Below are 21375 nucleotides of genomic sequence, written 5' to 3'. Positions count from 1 at the left end.
ATGCAAGACATGAATACTACTTTTTAGATTACTTTAAGATTGTTAAAATATGTTTTAAAATTTACCATTGCTTTTATTTACATGACATTTACATGGCCATTCTATATTGTGAATATTGCCAAAGCTATATGACACACATTAAGATTTTTGGAAAGGAAACATTAAAAGAGAGAGAGAGAAAGTAAGAACAAGGGAGAATCAATAAATTCTTCACTGCCATTTTATGAATAATATGCAATTGTGTAATCCATAAAGGTAACTGTAATCTGATTATGAGCATTTTAAAATGTAATATAATCCAGTTAAGCATACCCAGTTTTTGGAATCTGATTATGTAATCCAGATTACACGTAGTCCATTACTACCCAGCACTGCCCCAAATATATCAACCTAAATAAATGAGACAGTTTGGAGACAGAGTATAGCTACAGTACAGTATGTGGCAGTGAGCCCAGTGGTTGACATCTATATTATTCACACTATTCACAGAGCCCAGCCCAATAAATCATAGATGAACTCCAAATAATTTTGACATAGCCTAATGAAAATGTAGAAGATGTCAAAGAGGTGCTCTCAGATACACGTCTTCCAGTTTACAAGGAAGACTTTTATAAAGGTCAAAGTGAGTGGGATGAAGAAATACCTGGATCATCAAACTTTACAGTGTGTCAGAAGGTTGCTCTCTTGTGAATGTATTCACATTTCATCCTTCTGACTTGTTGAAGGTCAAAAGTTTTTCTGGTCTAAGGTTGACTCCCAGTCTGGTCCAGATGGCGGGTTTTAGAGGGTTTATGGGAACTTTTCCTGGTCAGACTGGGACACCAGCTTGAATAAGCAAATCTTTGGCTGGTTTAAGATGTTTCATCAGAAAGGGATGTACTTGCACGTACGCTGAAAATGTTGCAATTTTGCAACATTTATTTTCTTAATCAAAATTAACCTAAAACAAAACTGTTTTAAGAAATATTTTTTTAAGTTAATAAAAATCCACAGTCTAATACTGTTTAAAATGTCAAGTTTAAAAGTATACATACAGAGAAAGCGACATTTATAGGGTTCCTTCAGCCAAGATTTGAATGCTATTGGGAAGGAGCGCAAAGATTCTAGTGGAATGCAAAAGTTTTGTGAGCAAACTCAGAATGTCTTAAGGAGAATGCAACAGTTTTGTGAGAGTTAAAAAGAAGCTCCTTACATTAGGTATTTTCATGTTTCTTAGGCTGTTTCGAAGATGAAAGTGAGGGTGAGTAAATGATGTCGGAATTTTTATTGTTGGGTGAACTATCCCTTTAAGTGGAAAAGCGTGTATGTCTCTTTAACCTCGGGACAGAGGGAGGGAGGATAAGAAAGCTCGTCACGCTGTTTGTAAAGGAAGTATTGGAATGACCTGTCAGGCTGATACACTTCTCTTTTGGTCGACTCTCTCTTGTGAGACAATAATGTGTAATCCCGCGTTATTTTAGATCCAACCACAGACTGTGATTCACAGCGTCTAAATACATGGAGTTTATTACACTTTAGGAGAAGAGCGAAACAGCGGAAACACGAAAGTTGCCTTCGATCTTCCACAATTCAACTACTACTGTTGACCACTGAAAAGCAATGTCAGCCTACAAATGCTTGCTCAGGTCTTAGTGTTGTTTTGCTCCGTTGCTCTGCAGTGGGATCGTGTCAGCTGCCAGAATCCTGTGTACGTGTCTCACACACACCTGGAACCTCATGTGACTGTGTGGCGTTCACACAGACCTGGAGGAGTTCAACAGAACCGCAATGGAGACGAGGTGAGCTGGACTCTGAAATATGAATAAAGTAAAAAAAGACGCTGTATGTACATTATATCTCATTAATGTTACAGATACGTTTTGCTCTTTTTTCTTCTTCTTACTTACCATGAGTAAACTTTGTGTTAAATAAATTCAGTGGGTTGTTGTCTGGCTATTGGCATGGAGTCCTGCACAGCTGCGTTTGTCGATCTGTGTTTCAGTGTGATGAGGTGATGAACCTGTCTGCCAGTCAGAGATGTGAGTTTGTGAAGAATACATCAGATTGTACTTCAGATGAAGGCTTTATCAAGTACCCTGAGGTCACCTTTTGCCTGTTCCCGCCGAATCTGCTGCCTCTAGCCATCACACTCTATGTAAGGACACATTTAGTTCACAAACTCAGGGTTTATTATTTACATACCATTAAATTGAGTGTTAAATTTGTTTGTGAAGTGTGACGTTTCTATTTACATATCCAACTGAAAATAATGATAATGCATCCTCCAGGATGTGTAATCTGATTTTATATTGGTTGTATTGGTTTTGTATGTTGTTAAAGTCACTCTCACGTTTTCTCTTTACTTTCTTCTTTTATTTCTGTCAGGTCATCTGGTTGTTTGTTCTGTTCCTTCTTCTTGGGCTGGTTGCATCAGACTTGTGAGTGGTGAATAATCTGTGAGAGAATTAGAGGGTTATTAATCGGCTTGGACATGCTATTTGGTGGTCAGTTCTGTCTTAAAGTGATAGTTCACCCCAAAAGAAAAGTTCTCTCATTTACTCAACCTCATGCTGTTACAGACCTGCATTACTGACTTTCTTGTGTGTAACACACACAAACACACTCGCACAAAACTTTTTGGTTACCATTTACTTCCTTTGTAATAATAACAACAAAATACTGAGATCTTCTTTTATGGTCCGTCAGTCTACTCCTATTTAGCAACATGCTTCACAAATTGTTGTACAATCAGCCTAAATTGGGTGTAATCTAAAAGGTGAAAAGATGTGTAATCTTTACTTTAAAAGTAGATATGAATTGTTCACATTGTATTCCAGTTGCACTATGCAGTTAAGTTGATAATCAGGACTGTCATGAAATTAAAATTAGTAACTGATTAAAATAATAATAAAAAAACACAATAATGTCAAGAAACGTGAATATTCCTTTGTGATCTCATAACACTATCAAAAGAGCCGAGTCTTTGGCCATGACCTAGGTTCACTTCTCTATTTGCTCATGTGACAGAGACAATGGCTTTCATTTATCTGGAGATTTTAGAGTTGAATCTATTTAATTTAAAAGGGTTCTGCTTTTTGAGGTTCAAGAAGTTAGTTAATTTATCATTATACTATCATATATATTTCAATGTATTTAGAATTTGTTCTGTAAAGAACAGAAATTTGAGTTTAAATGTATGTGAATTAAAATATGTAATGTTTTTTTTTTTTCAGTTTCTGTCCAAACCTCTCAGCCATATCCTCCACACTGAAACTGACTCATAATGTGGCCGTATCCTTTTAATAGCTTAAATGTGGCTGATCATCTGATCCTTGTAATTTGTCCTCATATTGCATAGGTTGAGAAAGTTAATTACTCCTGCTGTGTCCTTATCAACCACAGAAGTGATAAACTCCTGGGTCCTGGAGTGAAGAGAATATAACAGCATGCTAGACATATCAAATTGTTAGTCTGTTACTAGGTCATCGTTTAAGTCAAGACTGTGTCATCCTGGGTAGTGTTTGTTTAACACTTGAGTACTTTTTGTGTTCTTAAAGGAATAGTTCGCCTCAAAAAATAAAAATTCTGTCACCGTTTACTCACTCTCATGTCTTTCCAAACCTGTATAATTTCTTTCTTGTGTTGATCACAAAAGAAGATATTTTGAAGAATGCTGGTAATCAAACTATTGTTGGCCCCCATTGACTTCATCAACTGTGTGAACTATTCCTTGAAGTTTGTTCATGAGCGTGAAGTGTTTTCAAACTATGTTTGTGTCATTAATGTGTGTGCATGACTCCGAGTGGTGTGTAGTACAGTTTTGTGTCATTAGTGTGTGTGCATGACTCCAAGTGGTGTGTAGTACATTTTTTGTGTCATTAATGTGTGTGCATGACTCCCGAGTGGTGTGTAGTACAGTTTTTGTGTCATTAATGTGTGTGCATGACTCCGAGTGGTGTGTAGAACAGTTTTTGTGTCATTAATGTGTTTGCATGACTCCGAGTGGTGTGTAGAACAGTTTTTGTGTCATTAATGTGTGTGCATGACTCCGAGTGGTGTGTAGTATGTGCGACTGGGTGGAATCCTCAGTGATGAGTTTGTGTTTTTATTCCTGGAAAAGGTCCAAATTGCGTTGAGAGGTTGTGTCAGACCCATTTTTTAAAATTGTTTTCCGTGACTGAGTAGAACAGGGCGTAACGTTCCTGGCACTTGGAAATGGGGCTCCAGATGTGTTCAGTGCCATGGCTGCTTTCTCCCACCCTCAGACTGCTGGTCTTGCTGTTGGAGCACTGTTTGGTGAGAGATCAGCTCGCTTAAACACACACACACACACACACACACACACACATCAAGGAGTATTTAAAGGTAAACTGTAATTCCCAACCAATGAAGGCACCAAACTGAATTGTACAAGTGGAGGTTGCTTGAGTCATGCACATGGTCCAACCACAGCCTTTTGGGACTATTTGTTTTGACTGAACAATGGCAGAAAGGGAAAGTCTTTGAAATATATTTATACAGCACCATTGGGTGCTGCTGAAATTACCCACTTCACCTTTAATTCTTCATCAATCAAAAAAAAATGTCCTAATTGGATTGTGTGCTCGTTTTCTTTTTTTCCTCTAGGAGCGGGAATCTTTGTTACAACAGTGGTAGCTGGAAGCATTGCTCTGGTTAAGCCTTTCACTGTGGCGTCCCGTCCATTCCTTCGTGATGTCATTTTCTACATGGCAGCTGTGTTTTGGACCTTCAGTATCCTATATAAAGGCCATATTTCCTTGGGAGAAGCCATAGGTCCGATAACGCTTAATCAGATTTATGTCATCATTTCATTCATTTAGGAAAATTACACATTTTTCATTCTGCATGTTCCACTTCCTTCCATGGATATGATTAATATTTCTTTCTTCCTATTGTTCTTTTCTGTTCTCTACAGGTTATCTTGGGCTGTATATTGCATATGTTTTGACTGTGATTGTGAGTGCATATATATACAATCGTCAAAAGCATCAGCTAAATGGATCGGCCCAGACCACAGACAGAGAACAGGGTATAGAGACTGCAGTCTTTCTCATAACTGATCACACACTTTCTACCCATTCAGTTTCATTACAATTTCTGTATGAGGAGTGACCATTTTTCGTTTAAAGTAAACACATCAAAATGTGTTGTAAACTCACTAAATTCTTGCTTTAGTACTTTAGTACGAGCTCACTGCACTAAGCTTTCACACATTCAGATAAAGTGCTCACAACAATGCAAACTCAAAGCTCTGTTTAAATAAAGTGCTATTGAAGTTTATGAAATTAATCTGATCACTAGGCATTAATAAGGGCTGTTCTTGACTTTTAGGAGAGACTCTCCCATCTGATTCATATAGAGAAATTCAGACTGGCAGCATACAGGCACACGGTGGGTCACTTCCTCTCAACTTAAAACTACTGTATGTTGGCTAAGTAAGTGGCTGAAGTTTCATAATTACCGGAATTTGCATGTGTGTGTTGCATTCTGCATTGGTAACCGTGAAAGTTAGCGAAAAGATTTCATCTTTAAGGAAGTACCGTGTGGTGTAACAGCATTTATCTGTGTGCAAATCTTGCATGTATGTGATTGGAATTATTGGTTTGTGTGTGTATCTGTGAAAAAATAAAAAATTATATATATATTACACATACACACACACACACACATACACATATATGTATATATACATATGTATATGTGTGTGTGTGTGTTTCAGATGAAGGAGAGTATGAGCCTTTGTTGCCTTACACTCAGTCCACTGCTCATATCTTCCTGAATGCCATTAACCCGGTGGATAGTAGGATCTGGAGGAGACAGCACTGGAGCGCCAGAGTCCTCAAAGTGATCAAGGTGAAAATGTGTGCATTCACTTTCACGATCAATTCCTGGTTCTAAATAAGTAATCATTCTTCTAGTAACCTATTGTTCAAAATAAAATTGTCCACTTGTTGGATTGTTTGAATTTAATATGCCTGCCTAATGTAAATTTAAAATGAAGATCATAGTCTGTCTGACTCTGTTAGGTGCCTGTAGAAGTGCTGTTATTGTTGACCATTCCTGTGGTGGACACAGATAAGGAGGATCACAACTGGAAACGCCCTCTGAACTGTCTTCACATAATAACTGGGCCTCTGGTCTGTGTGCTTACCTTCCAGTCTGGAAAGTGTAAGTCAGTTGGCATTTTTATTTGAACCTTGAAAGTAAACCTGTTCAACAAAAATCTCTTAGGGTCACATAAGAAAAAAGTTCTGTCATCCCTGTCATTTGTTGCTTCAATGCATCTGCTTCATTCTGTCAGATGAACTGAAATTCCTTTTGTATGTGAAAAGACAAATGCTGCTGATGCAGATATTGTGCAGTCATTTTGTGTTCTCTAAACATCATGACTCTGAAACAGACAATGTTTCTCTTTCATTATAAGATGGCTTACTGCTCATTGAAGGAGAATTTCCAGTGTGGGTGCTTGTACTCTGCATCGGAGTCTTCCTCTCTGGCATAGTCTTCTTCACTACCACAAATGAGCATCCTCCTAGATATCATTTCGTATGAATCTCTTATATTCTTATGCATTTATTTGATCACACATACAGTAAAAACAGGAACAGTTTATCTCAGTTTATTTGAAATAGAAGTCATTGTATAGACATATTAAATGTCTTTACTGTCTCTTTCAATCCATTTTATGCATCCTTGCTGAAAAAAGGAATCAATTTTGTTTTTGAAATTTGAAATCTGTTCTGTTGCTGTGTGTGTAGCTCTATTCTCTGCTAGGTTTTGTGGTCAGTGCGCTGTGGATCAGCACTGTGGCGTCCGAGATTGTTAGTGTGCTGCACCTGCTGGGGATTGTTCTCCGTCTCAGCAACACTGTACTGGGCCTCACCTTGTTAGCCTGGGGCAACAGCATTGGAGGTACACACTCGCTCACAACATTAAAAACCACAAACTACACATTATCGTCCCAGTATTTTATTATTTTTGCTCATAGCCAATATTCTAGAACTTGAAATGAAAGGAAAATTATTTTACTAGAAATGACTAGATTGCATGGTTTCATTTTTGCTGCCACTGTTAAGTACTAATAAAATGTGTGAAAAAGTGTTAGATGGCTTTTAATATTTGAAAGAGTCATGCGCCAATGGGATATTATACTACATTGTTTTTACCTCTGTTAGACCATGTGTGATATTTGTGTGTTTTCACAGATTGCTTTGCAGACATTACTATAGCCCGTCAGGGATACCCACGGATGGCCATTTCTGCCTGTTTCGGGGGCATTATCTTTAGTATCTTTTAACATATGCTTCCCCCCCCCCCCCTTTTTTTTAAGTTCTCCTTTTTGTGTATGTGCATTAACAAATATATCAACAGATTTCATCATACTTTATATTTACAGTATTTTTAAATATCCTGTAACACTACCATAAGCACACTTCATATACCTTTAACATTACATGAAGACATGCTGTTTGGTGTGGGCCTGGGCTGCCTGCTGCAAATCTTCCAGAATAAAAATAATGTTGTGATGGTATGTCTCTCACTCTATATACACTGTCATATACATCTAACTGAATGGATATGTTGCAAGCTTTTATTCAGTTGAATATTCCAGTATAGATGCGTGACGGAGTCTGATCTGTGTTCTGTGTGTGTTCTGTTGTGTGGTCAGCTGGAACCAGAGGGGATGCTGTGCTGGGTTCTCTCAGGAGCACTGGGTCTGTCTCTCGTCTTCTCCTTCATACTGGTTCCTCTTCAGTGTTTTCACCTGAGCCGAGTCTATGGCATTTTTCTACTGATCTTCTACATGGTCTTTCTCATCGTTGCCCTGCTCACTGAATTTAGAATTATCCAGTTCTGACATCAGCAGAAACTGGAATCTTGAAAAGTGGAAAAAATCTTTAGACACTCATAGAAATATATATGAAATGTATTAAAATATATATATTTGTAAATGTATGTTTTTGAAGATCATGAGTAATCACTATGCACTAGTTAAATTGTTTTATTTAACAATAACATACCTTGAATTATGAGATTGAAATTATTAAATGTATTTTATTAAATTGGATACTTGCAAATATGCTGTGGTGTTGTGCTGTGTTTTGTTGTTGTTGTTTTTTTTATTTTATATTTTTTGCATTTAATGAATTTATGCCAATTTGTGAGCTGCTCATTTTTTTAAAGACTGTTCCTGTGGCTCAAGTGGTAGAGCATTGCATTAATAGCGCAAGGTTGAGGGTTCGATTCCCAGGGAACACATTAGGTAAAAAAAAATGTTAAGCCTGAATGCACTGTAAGTCGCTTTGGATAAAATTGTCTGCTAAATGAATAAATCTAATCTAAATCTTAAGACCAATGATGCATGAGTGTTTGATTAAATGGTTGAATCGGTTCACAAAATTGAGCTGCTGTGAAGTCAGGATGAAATCATAACCAATGAGTGATTTGAAGGTAAATGTGTATTTCTGTAAATGCACTGATCAAATATATTCACTGAATGACAGCGTGTCCTAAATGCACAGCTTCAGAATGTGTTATGCTTGTGGGTGTAGTATTAGCTCCAGACCTTCAGGAGTCAGTGGCGCATCAGCTCTCTCTCTCTCTCTGAGGCTGAGAACGCAGAGCCATCCGCGAATGTTTTTAAGTAGGCTGAGGTTACCTAGCAGTGAAATCCAATCCACGCTTACCTGTAACGGACAGTCAGGTAGAAATAACGCCACCTTCAAGACTTGATCTGTTAGGTTTGTTCGTTCTTGCATATATTTCCTTTGGTCGAAACGAGCGATGTCAGGCGGCTGCGGGCGGAATCCTCCTCCTTTCCCCGATAATGAAGATCAGGAGGCAGAATTAGACACTCGGGTGCTGGACAGCGACGAGGACGATGATGATGAAGGCGAGGACATATTCACCATCGCGAGGGTGAGACAGCTGCTTCAGAATCAATAATAATGTTTTCATATTGAGCTCATTTGACAGAAGCTAGCTCGAAGCTTATTATCTGTTTCTGCAGCGGTTAGTCTCATAACTGCGCGAACTGCCATTATGTCATAATGATCAGCTGTTATCTTGGCATCGTGTTCATCTCTCTTTTTTTTTTTGAAGAGTAAACCGATCACACCCACATCGGCTCCTGATGAAGGCGATATCTTCAGTGAGGAGGGCTCGTACATCAGGAGCGATGTCCATCACGCCACCAATGGCCTTCACTCTGATGACGAGCTGGATCTGTTCACTGGTATCTGCACCGTGACTCGTAGTGACTCTTGAGTTGACACGCAGGGCAGATGAGAGCTAACTGCATGTTGAAGAACATAATGCATTCAGCATTATGCAGCTGAAACAGATCACTTTGAAATGTTATATCAAAGTTGTAAAAACTACTGAAAATTGTACTTCAGTATATTAACAATGTCAAAAAATATGGCCAGTTAAAATTATGTACCTAGCCAAAAAAAACTTGAGTGGAAGTAAAAATTATCCACATTTAATTGAACTTGGGTATTTAAAACTGAAGAAATAAATACTTTTCTTGGCTTCAGACTGGCTTTTGGAAATGAGACCGTAAAGATGGTGTGATTTTAGTATTTTTGATGCAGAAACTTTCTAAAGAAATGTTCAAAAATAAAAAAAATTTCATTGTTGTTTGTAAGAATCTAGGCCACAGCAGATGTTAAACTGGAACCGGTATCCTGAAAACTTTTTCCTGAATGTTCTCAACTAAAGTTGTCAGCAGATGATAAAAAAAAAAAATTAAAACAGTAATTTTTAGTGGTTGTAAAAACACTGAAGTATGTGTCTGAAACGGATAACTTTAGTACGCGATTGGCTGGCGTCACATTTGGATATATATTTTTTAAATCATTGAGGAAATATTTAAATCATGAAATTTAACTTTAAGAATTTGTAATGAAGTAAAATGCTATTATAAGTACTCGATTTTAACAGAGCTCATGTAAAGTACAGATTTCCCAAAATAATTGTATACTAAAGTCTAATGGTGAAATGCTATTACTCACCTTACACCTCTGTGCATCATTCGCTCTCTCTGTTCAATCACTAGAGGCCACAGTAGAGCTGACACTCACCAACACCACCAGTCAAGGCAGGAGAGAGATTATCGGCCCGACCGCATCGGCTTGCAACACCACCCATGTCCCTAACTCCATACTCAAACCCAGCATTGTCACCAAGACCATGGAGGAGGTACTCAGACAAGACCCTTCAGTTGCATTCATGTCATATTTATATAGATTCTTAATTCTAACAGAATGCTGATCAACTTTCAACAGCTGGAGGAGGAAGAGAGTGGAGACCAGTTTGAACTGAACATTGCAGTCACTAATCCAGAGAAAATTGGTTTGTATTATGCAATTTATTAACATTTTTCACAGTGTAGGTTCATAACAAGAATAATAAATTGAAGTAAACTGTGAAAGGATTTGCACTACAAGCCAGTGAGCTTATGAATAAGATTCCTCATTTGTGAGTCACTTTGAATCATTTGAAATGCATAAATATAAACATAATAAAATATGTTCATGGATAACAGTTTGCGGTAGGGCTGCATGATTAATCAAACGTGATTAATTGTGATTGTCGTGCATTTAGTCGGTAAAGCTGGTTCTGTGATTAGCAGTAAATCTCCCTCACCTACTTTCAGGTGAAGCAGCATTTATTACATGGAGAAAAATTGCGTCCATAATCGCAGATGATATAATCGTAGGATTATGAAATCATCAAAATCGTTCACGATAATGACAGCTGTTTGCGTATCTTCTCAGTGAGCTACGGCTCTGTGTAGTAAATGCTGCTCCATCTGAGAGCATGTGAAATTCCTCATTTAATAACGTGTTTACTCCGAACTCATTCATCAAGTCAATCGAGTGTTTGAAATAAATCCTTCTGTGAGATGATGTGGCTTCTTAAACAGAATAATTAAGGCACACAATATTTCATTGTATTCTAAGCAGTGATAAAGGCTATGTCGATTAGCATTTCATTACAGATATACTTTATTATGATGAAAATTCTAATAATAAGAACTCAGATAAACCATAAATTGCCGTAGTCGTGTGTTTATTAGTTACGTTGAATCAATGAAAGCAGTTACATTTTCTGTTAATTCAGCTGCAGGATTTCTTCTATTTGGATTTTCTGGCCTTCGGATGGAGATTTACTACTGACCACAGAACTGTACTTCACTGAAAGATACACACGCATGACAATCGCAGCTTCTGCCTAATCGTGATTTATTGCTTTTGCGATTTAATTTCTATTAATTGTGCAGCCTAGTTTTTTACACCGAAAATAACTAGAAGCTACTGACAATTGAAAGCCTTGCTTACACAGTCAAGTTATAAATGGCATTGCCCACTTATACTTTAAAAAGGGGATCAAACTTGCATCAAATATTTCTAGATCAGTGGTTCTCAAACTGTTGCCAACTAGGGGACCTCAGCAAACATCCGACAGAGCTTATTTTAAAGAGATTTTCTTGAGAGAAGTATTTGTTTTCTTTCTTTTCTTTATTAAAATCCAATTAAGAGTTCTTAAGATTCAGAAATAATAAAAAAGAAAGAATCATAATTAATAACTATTCTGTTGACACTCAGAAAACAAGCAGGTTTGTATTTATTACAGCAGTGTTAATAGAGACAATCTCCTTCAAATATTTCCTTGGACATTGAGGAGTGAAATGGTTGAGAACCACTGGTCTAGATTCAGCCTCTTGTTCTGGATGTTGAGAGCTATAGCGATCGAGTTCTTCTGTGTTATTGTGTCGCAGGAGATGGCATGAATGCCTACATGTCTTACAAAGTGTCGACACAGGTACAGAAAAGCTTAAACCTATTACCATTTTTGGATTGATTAAGCTACATATATCATATACATGCCTCTTTTCCATGCTTCTCTCTCTCTTCTCCAGACTACACTGCCCATGTTCCTTAATAAGACGTTCTCCGTGCGTCGACGTTTCAGCGATTTTCTGGGACTTTATGAGAAGATATCAGCCAAACACTCTCTGCTGGGCTGCATCATTCCACCTCCACCTCAGAAGAGTGTAGTTGGTAAAGAATTGATCACGCTCACCCTGGCTCCTTGTCTAGTGGAGTTCTTCTAGTGACCCTCATCTTCAGTCGTGGCCAAAAGTTTTGAGAATTACATAAATATTGGAAGTTGGAAAAGTTGCTGCTTAAGTTTTTATAATATCCATTTGCATATACTCCAGAATGTTATGAAGAGTGATCAGATGAATTGCATAGTCCTTCTTTGCCATGAAAATTAATTTAATCCCCAAAAAACCTTTCCACTGCATTTCATTGCTGTCATTAAAGGACCTGCTGAGATCATTTCAGTAATCGTCTTGTTAACTCAGGTGAGAATGTTGACGAGCACAAGGCTGGAGATCATTATGTCAGGCTGATTGGGTTAGAATGGCAGACTTGACATGTTAAAAGGAGGGTGATGCTTGAAATCATTGTTCTTCCTTTGTTAACCATAGTGACCTGCAAAGAAACGGCATCCAAGAAAGTCCAGCAAGCGCTAGGATCGTCTCCTAAAGAGGATTCAGCTGCGGGATCGGAGTGCCACCAGTGCAGATCTTGCTCAGGAATGGCAGCAGGCAGGTGTGAGCGCATCTGCACGCACAGTGAGGCCAAGACTTTTGGAAGATGGCCTGGTGTCAAGAAGGGCAGCAAAGAAGCCACTTCTCTCCAAAAAAAACATCAGGGACAGATTGATCTTCTGCAGAAAGTATAGTGTATGGACTGCTGAGGACTGGGGCAAAGTCATATTCTCCGATGAAGCCCCTTTCCGATTGTTTGGGGCATCTGGAAAAAGGCTTGTCCAGAGAAGAAAAGGTGAGCGCTACCATCAGTCCTGTGTCATGCCAACAGTAAAGCATCCTGACACCATTCATGTGTGGGGTTGCTTCTCATCCAAGGGAGTGGGCTCACTCACAATTCTGCCCAAAAACACAGCCATGAATAAAGAATGGTACCAAAACACCCTCCAACAGCAACTTCTTCCAACAATCCAACAACAGTTTGGTGAAGAACAATGCATTTTCCAGCACGATGGAGCACCGTGCCATAAGGCAAAAGTGAGAACTAAGTGGCCCGGGGACCAGAATGCTGAAATTTTGGGTCCATGGCCTGGAAACTCCCCAGATCTTAATCCCATTGAGAACTTGTGGTCAATCCTCGAGAGGCGGGTGGACAAACAAAAACCCACTAATTCTGACAAACTCAAGAAGTGATTCTGAAAGAATGGGTTGCTATCAGTCAGGATTTGGCTCAGAAGTTGATTGAGAGCATGCCCAGTCGAATTGCAGAGGTCCTGAAGAAGAAGGGCCAACACTGCAAATACTGACTCTGTGCATAAATGTCATGTAATTGTCGATAAAAGCCTTTGAAACTATAATTATATTTCAGTACATCACAGAAACAACTGAAACAAAGATCTAAAAGCAGTTTAGCAGCAAACTTTTTGAAAACTAATATTTATGTAATTCTCAAAACTTTTGGCCACGACTGTAGACACCCACAATAGCCTGGAGACATGAGATTGTTTACTCTGAGCTTTCTGTTGGCTCTTACTTGCATCATTGTACTCGGAGCAGTGCGCTGTGATTTGCTGACTAAGCGTGTGGTTTGGTGTTGTGTCACAGGGATGACTAAAGTGAAGGTAGGGAAGGAGGATTCATCCTCAGCGGAGTTTGTGGAAAAGAGACGAGCAGCACTGGAGAGGTGAACACAAGCCTAATTAGACATTCACATAAAATAGAGGTTCACAAACTGCATTTTTTCTGATACTGATATAACTTCGGAAACCTGATTTCTGATTAAGTGGCTGATGGCATATTGAATATGATATGTTGGATGTGTATAGAAAAACTAGTTTATTAACCTAATGGGGTGTTTTGTCGTCCAAAATGTAGGAAATCCCAGGTGCAACCAAAATATCCCTATAAAAACCAGAAAAAAGAAAGCGCTGATTTGTTAATGGCAACAGATTTAGACACCACAAACCTTTAGGAGTTGTTTCATTTTTGTTTTGCAGTCGTACCCTAGAACCTATGGAAGCGTATGGGTAGCGATATTCAATTTGGGATGTAATATGCAAAATGACAATGCATATGTAAAATGGCAATGCATTTCTGTATTTACATTTACATTTTCCAATACATTTGTGCAACGTTTGGTGCAAAATGAAAACGAAAATTAAATTACTTCATTTTCATTTGCCATTTCATACAACAGTTTTAATATGTAAAATGAATACTAATTTTAATGCTTTATAAGTTGCAAAATGAAAATGTATTACAGAAATGATTAGATATGTATAACATGTTCAAGCAAAAACTGTGGCAAAATTATCATTCAAATGCTATTTTTCTTAAATGCATTAACACTCACAGTCGAGAGTCAAGACACTTACGATTGCATTTTTATTCAATGTCCCGCAATGAATGTAGCAAAATTCAATGTGCACATTGAAAATGCATTCCGAGCTGATCATGTGTCCGCCCCCTCCCGACACGTCAATCACTGCACGAACAAGGCGGGGCTTGCAAAAGGTCTGAGACTCAAATCTCAAGTAGAGGATTCAAGTGAGAGAACATGGACAAGACAGTTGGTCCGTGTACGTTTTGATCATTTCAGTTTATGGCTTCAATATTTCATTCGCACTTGTGGGCGGCGCTGAAACGCTGCTTTCATCTGATTGGTCGAATCGCTCCACCTTCAACTCGGTCTTTTCATTCTTTCAGGCAGAATAAGAGTCAGTGTGAGTGAAGCACTGTAATGTCTGAAACCACCGCTCACTGTTCATTAGCATAATATTTGAATCCGATTATGCTGGCCACATAATTCGTGCTGCTGCGATTTGCAAGAGACCCCGTTAAATTATTTCTAGGTTATAGTATTGTATAAATATTGTCCCACTGATAAAAACAGTGCAAATAGTTCTGTCTCCTTGGATAACAGTGAAGTGGAAATAAATATAGTTAAATTTATGAAATAAAATTAAATAGGATTTTTTGGGAAGGTAAGTCTGGCCAGTTATACAGCAACACGAGTCAGACGAGTCTGAAGATCTGAGCTGAATTTGGTGAAACATTAAAGTTCTAGTCTTTGTCAATTACTCTCATAATAAATAATAATAATAATGTTACCCGTATTTTTCGGTAAAAGTTGCATCAGTCCAAAAATACGTCATGACGAGGAAAAAAACATATAAGTCGCATTTATTCAGAACCAAGAGAAAACATTACCGTCTACAGCCACGAGAGGGCGCTCTGGGGTAGGCTACAGGAGCACTGAGCAGCATAGAGCTAATTTTACTATTTTTATTTCAGAAATGTAACAATATTAATTTTTACAATTATTTATTAATGTCACACACACGTACCTAGTGCCTTATGACTTAAAAGATGAGAGGTAAATGTTACAGATATGGAACTGTTCAGTCTATTATTGATTTTTATTTCCACTTCACTTTTTTCCAAAGAGACAGAACTATTTGCACTGTATTTATCAGTGGGACAATAGTCATACAATACTACAACCTAGAAATAATTTGCAGGTCTCAGCAGCACGAATTATGTGCCCAGCTACATCTGATTCAAATATTATGCTAATTAACAGTGAGCGGTGGTTTCAGACATTACAGTGTCACACTCGTACTGACTCTTATTCTGCCTGAAAGAATGAAAAGACAGAGTTGAAGGTGGAGCGATTCGACCAATCAGATGAAAGCAGCGTTTCAGCTCCGCCCACCAGAGCGAATTAAATATTAAAGCCATAAACTGAAATGATCAAAACATACACGGAGCAACTGTCTTGTCCATGTTCTTTCACTTGAATCCTCTTCTTGAGATTTGAGTCTCAGACCTTTTGCAAGCCCCGCCTTGTTCGTGTAGTGATTGAGGTGTCGGGAGGGGGCGGACACGTGATCAGCTCGGAATGCATTTTCAATGTTCACATTGAATTTTGCTACATTCATTGCGGGACACTGAATAAAAATGCAATCGTAAGTGTCTTGACTGTGAGTGTTAATGCATTTAAGAAAAATAGCATTTGAATGATAATTTTGCCACAGTTTTTGCTTGAACATGTTATACATATCTAATCATTTCTGTAATACATTTTCATTTTAATTTTGCAACTTATAAAGCGTTAAAATTAGTATTCATTTTACATATTAAAACTGGTGTATGAAATGGCAAATGAAAATGAAGTAATTTAATTTTCATTTTCATTTAGCACCAAACGTTGCACAAATGTATTGGAAAATGTAAATGTAAATACAGAAATGCATTGCCATTTTACATATGCATTGTCATTTTGCATATTACATCCCAAATTGAATTATGCTACCCATACGCTTCCATACGAACCTTTGAAAATTGAATTAATTGCTGCTGAATTTTGAGTTGTAACAGTGATCCACATGCTGATGCACACTCATTTTATCTTTAACTGGTGATATTTCTTATATATTACACTGACTGTTTGTTTGTATTCTCTGTAGGTATCTACAGAGAGTAGTGGCTCATCCATCTCTGTTGCAGGACCCGGATGTTCGAGAGTTTTTAGAGAGAGATGAGGTGACCAAATTTGTCAGGCATCGTACAGTATTTTTAGTGACATATTTCACATCTTAACATATGTGTTATTAGTTGCCCAGGGCAGTGAATACTCAGGCTTTGAGTGGACCTGGCTTCCTAAAGATGATAAACAGAGCGTCGGATGCAGTGAATAAGATGACCATTAAAATTAATGAATCGGATAATGTAAGAGGAGCTCAGTTCATGCAATTCTAAGGCATAAATTCTCCCAGATCGTTGCATTTGACTAGTGACTGACACCTCTCTGTTTGTGTGTGTGTGTGTGTGTGTGTGTGTGTCAGTGGTTTGAGAGTAAGCTGCAGGAGGTGGAGAATGAGGAGCAGCTGCTGAGGAGGCTCCATGCTGCTGTTGACTCATTAGTAAACCACAGGAAAGGTGAGAATGAAAACTGGACGGTGAAAGCATTCTTTCAGATTCATACTGTCACAAAGCATCTCAATGTCTTTCTCCTCTCTAAGAGTTGTGTAGTAACACAGCGGTGTTTAGTAAGAGTGTGGCCATGCTGGGCAGCGTGGAGGAGAACTCGGCGTTATCTCGTGCGCTGTCACAGCTGGCAGAAGTGGAGGATAAGATGGAGCAGCTGCATCAGCAACAGGCCTTCAGCGATTTCTTCATCCTCGCTGAGCTCCTGGCTGATTATGTCAGGCTGCTGGGGGCCGTGAGGGTTAGAGAGCACTACTACATAACGCAAAAGCAACAATAAGAGCCCACTGCGTAAGTGATATGATGTTGTCTTCTGTGATCTTTGCTGTTCTCAGTGCTGTTTTGAGCAGAGGATGAAAGTCTGGCAGCGTTTGCAGGAAGCTCAGAGCACATTGCAGAAGAAACGAGAGGCTGAGGCCAAACTGCTTTGGGCGAACAAACCCGAGAAGCTGCAGCAGGCTAAAGACGACATAAATGAGGTTCAATTATCAACAGCGAATGATTTATGCACAACACGCTTCAAGTACTGTACATTAGACCAACATGTAACATCCTTGTAGGGGAGCTCTGTTAATATGATTATATTATAAGCTCTATACAATATGATTTGTTACTATTTTGCTGATAACATGGAGCTGTTTTCTGTGTCTTTGCACAGTGGGAATCTAAAGTCAGTCAGTATGAGAGAGATTTTGAAAGAGTCACCTGTACTGTGCGCAAAGAAGTGCTCCGATTTGAGGTAAGATATGTTGATGTTGTGCATAGATGTATTTTGGTAGAAATGTAGCACAAAACATCACTAGTGCAACGAAACCTTATTTGTACAGTAATTGTACAGTGAAAATTTCATGGCTTCTAAGTGATAAAATAAATAGATACAGATTAATCTGTGGTGGAGCTCTGTGATCCTACTAACCCAGAAGTGCACTTCTGACATGATCAGTCACATGTTCAGCATGATGATGAACTAGATGAAGACTATAGAATACCCAAGACATGACACTCTTTTGAATGAAGATAAATGCAAAGCTCAATATGGCTGCTCTATCAAACGAAGCCCCGCCTCCTGAGTAAAAGAGCCAATCCCTTATTGGTAAAGTCACCGCATCACTGCAGCTGCCGTCCCGGTTGCTATAGAAACAGTCAGCAGTTCTGAGACTGTCTGTGCACTGGCTGGACTAGCATGAATAAGCTTTTTTTAAAGGCTATTTTTGAGCAAATAAACAACATTTATGATTTCATTGCTGATTTCAAATATGAAATGTCATCATAAGCTTTGCGAAAAGTTTTGGAGAATTTGATGTTTCCCCATTCAAAGAGATGGGATCTGCATTTGCATGCATGAGGCGTTTCAAAGATGGCCATCAAGTGACATGACTTGCCTTAAAGGGACTGTGATGAATTGTTTTTGTCCCGGAAATGTTCTGCGTATTATTTTGTCACTAGAATATCCTATTTAAAGTGATAGTTCACCTAAAAATGAAAATTCTGTCATAAATTACTCACCCTCATGTCGTTCCAAACCCATCACACATTTGTTGGTCATTGGAACAAAAAATATATATTTTTGATGAAATCGAAATCTTTCTGACCCTTCAAAGACAGCAATGTAATCACCACATTTAAGGCCCAGAAAGGTAGTAAGGACATCATTAAAATATCCCTTTTGATAGCAGTTATTTTTTGATGCTGCTAGAATACTTTTTGTGTCCAAAGAAAACTAAAATAGCAACTTTATTCAAAAATTCCTTTTCTGACATGAGGTTGAGTGATGACAGAGGTTTCATTTTTGATGTGCTATGGATTTATGGTTTTAAATGCTCTGCATTTTATCTCTGAAAATGACGAGTACAACGTCTTATTTGCATTGGCCAAACATTGACTGTTTGGTCAACTGCTAAAATAATTGGTTATACAAAAAATATTTAAAGTTGCTATAATAATTGCCTATTTCAGTTCTTGTTTTTCACTGTAGATGTGCGGTGGCTTCCTGTGTTATTATTGACAAAATATATCAGTATCCAAATTTAAAATGAAGCAAAGAACAACAGTTGCCAGATGGTACTTGATCTCTTTTCCTAAACCTGAGACAGGTGGATTGGGATGGCAGTTAAATTACCACACAACCTCTGTTTGTCAAAAACAGTAGGTAATAGTATGTTTATTATTAATAAACAGGAATTCTGGATACGGACAGCAATAAAATCATCAACTTACCCCGTACATGTAAAAAAAATTATCTTAAAAAAATCTACCAGCATTCATCTGAAATTCAGTAGTTCCAGACGCTGTGACCATTGGCAATACTTTTCACATCACAAACATTAAGATTATTATTTTTTTTTTCTGTGGCAGAAAGAGAAAGCCAGAGATTTCAAACAGCACATCGTGAAATACCTGGAGTCCCTGCTTCACACACAGCATAGGGTAAGTGTGTAAGTGTTTGTTTCACAAACAACACCACTGAATAGTCTTTCATGCATCGTTTTTTTTTTCTTAAACCAGCTGGTGAAGTGTTGGGAGGCCTTCCTGCCTGAGGCCAAAGCCATCGCCTGATCAGAGCCTTACCTCACACGCTCCTAACCTTTGACCTTGACAACAGACAATCAACATTTCTCTCTTCCTATTTCCTTTGCTCTCTGTGTGTGAAATAACATGTACACCTTAATACTCGTTCATCGATAATCTGATCCCCAGATTGTGATGGTAAACCTGTGCAGTGACCCGTGTCACTGTTGACAACTGAATGTTGAGTGCAAAGGTTAAAGGTCAGAGCAGCATTAAAAAGAACAGCTGTGTGTGGGGTGCAGCAAGAATATTTTTTTTTGTGTGTGTGTGTTCAGTGTTATCCTTAAGGTTTTTAATGGTGCTTAGCCTATGTAAAGTTTCAGTAGACATTAAAGATTGTTGAGTGTCGCTCTCTCTGTGTCATGGATGTGCACAGGGGTGAGACTGAAGTTTGTAATCCATTCCAGATAAGAGAGAAAATTAAAAAACTTGAGATGTTCACGATATACTGTAGAAAAAAAAAGAATGATTCCCAGACTGCAAAAGGAAAATGTTTGGTGTCTTTTGAATGAAGTCCCATATCTTGTGTTGATAGTTTTGAGTGAATTTGTATGTTCTCAAACAGCTGCACTGATCTGGACTGGTCCAGATAAAGGTCTACTTGTAGTACAGGTGTGCAAACATGTCTATTAAAAATCCTGGAAGAACTTGTTTAAACACATTAATTACAAAAAAAAAAGTGTGTTATAAAAACATTTGTACTGTGGATGCTTCTAGTCTTTAACATTTATGCACTGCTGGTGTATTCATGATATCACAATACCTTGCAGAAACTGGGGCTTCATTTATAAAATGCATTTATGATCAGATTTGCTCCTCAATTCCACAAATTTAAATCTGTGACAAAAAGTAAGGAACACGTTGAGATTTAGCATTGGGAGGGGGGGAAGCATGTGTATGAACTTCTTGTGCTCATATACCAGTAATTAAACTCAATTGTGAACATGTAAAGATAAATAGGCACATTATGCACAAATTAGCAATGTTTTATCTGCTTTGTGATGATCATGTCACTGGAATTAGCAAACTGTATATTAATATAAAATTAGTGTGCATTTTGTTGATGTACTTCTACACATTGCGCATGAACTGTGATTTATTGAGCTATACATTTAGTGACATTTTTGTGCATACTTTCGTATATTCACAACATCACTAGATCATTCTACGCATGTCTCTATAAATGGGGCCCCAGGACCTTAAATGACATGGATATTGAGGGGATGCCCCCATATTCAAAGCAAAGGTCCATTAAGTTTTTAAAGCTAGATTTACATCAATAATGAATTTGGGGTTATATATTCTTGGTAAGAACATGTTGGTTTGAAGCTCTTTTCCTGACACTAAAGACTCTGTGCTGTTACACATGTATCATAAACCTCCATTTTGCCTATTAACATGATGTTAATGACCTGGTACAAGAAAGACGTGCATTTGTTTAAAACGCTTGTCCTGTCAAACTTTATTTGATGAAAATAAAGCAGAATAAAAAAGGTTGTCGTCATCTTTTCAGATTAAGGACACTATCTCAAGCCAACAGAATTCCATCAACCAATCAATAAAGTATTTATTTCAAATGAATCCCGTCATGAACATTTTCAGTCATGCTGAGATGTGCACAGAGACAATTATTAGAAATTACAGCAATCTGGACACACTGCAATTAATGTTGTTTAGTAAAACAATTATTTAATTTTTTTTACTTACTGTGCATGTTTATCAGTCAATTTTGTATTAAATATGATGCACCTAGA

At 38.0% G+C, this 21375-nt stretch overlaps 2 protein-coding genes across 2 annotated transcripts; both read left to right on the top strand.

Annotated features, from left to right (window-relative positions):
- Positions 1-1347: 1347 nt before the first annotated feature.
- On the top strand, positions 1348-8080 carry LOC132122558 (mitochondrial sodium/calcium exchanger protein-like). The gene is made up of 15 exons (XM_059532936.1): positions 1348-1778; positions 1982-2134; positions 2365-2417; positions 3213-3270; positions 4170-4275; positions 4606-4773; positions 4916-5029; positions 5332-5391; positions 5720-5853; positions 6027-6168; positions 6425-6546; positions 6759-6912; positions 7206-7286; positions 7461-7528; positions 7670-8080. The coding sequence occupies exons 1-15, from the start codon at positions 1614-1616 to the stop codon at positions 7856-7858; spliced, it is 1767 nt and encodes a 588-aa protein (XP_059388919.1). The 5' UTR covers positions 1348-1613; the 3' UTR covers positions 7859-8080.
- A 248-nt stretch (positions 8081-8328) lies between these two features.
- snx1b (sorting nexin 1b) lies at positions 8329-20499 on the top strand. The gene is made up of 15 exons (XM_059532930.1): positions 8329-8919; positions 9103-9235; positions 10061-10203; positions 10290-10356; positions 11786-11829; positions 11927-12068; positions 13670-13748; positions 16534-16609; positions 16682-16795; positions 16912-17005; positions 17089-17294; positions 17389-17532; positions 17712-17792; positions 19409-19480; positions 19559-20499. Exons 1-15 carry the CDS (start codon positions 8785-8787, stop codon positions 19607-19609), a joined length of 1581 nt encoding a protein of 526 aa, XP_059388913.1. The 5' UTR covers positions 8329-8784; the 3' UTR covers positions 19610-20499.
- The last annotated feature ends 876 nt before the right edge of the window (positions 20500-21375 follow it).

The sequence above is a fragment of the Carassius carassius genome, chromosome 3, assembly GCF_963082965.1.
Source record: "Carassius carassius chromosome 3, fCarCar2.1, whole genome shotgun sequence".
Lineage (NCBI taxonomy): Eukaryota > Metazoa > Chordata > Actinopteri > Cypriniformes > Cyprinidae > Carassius > Carassius carassius.
This window is presented reverse-complemented; position numbering and strand designations above follow the sequence as displayed.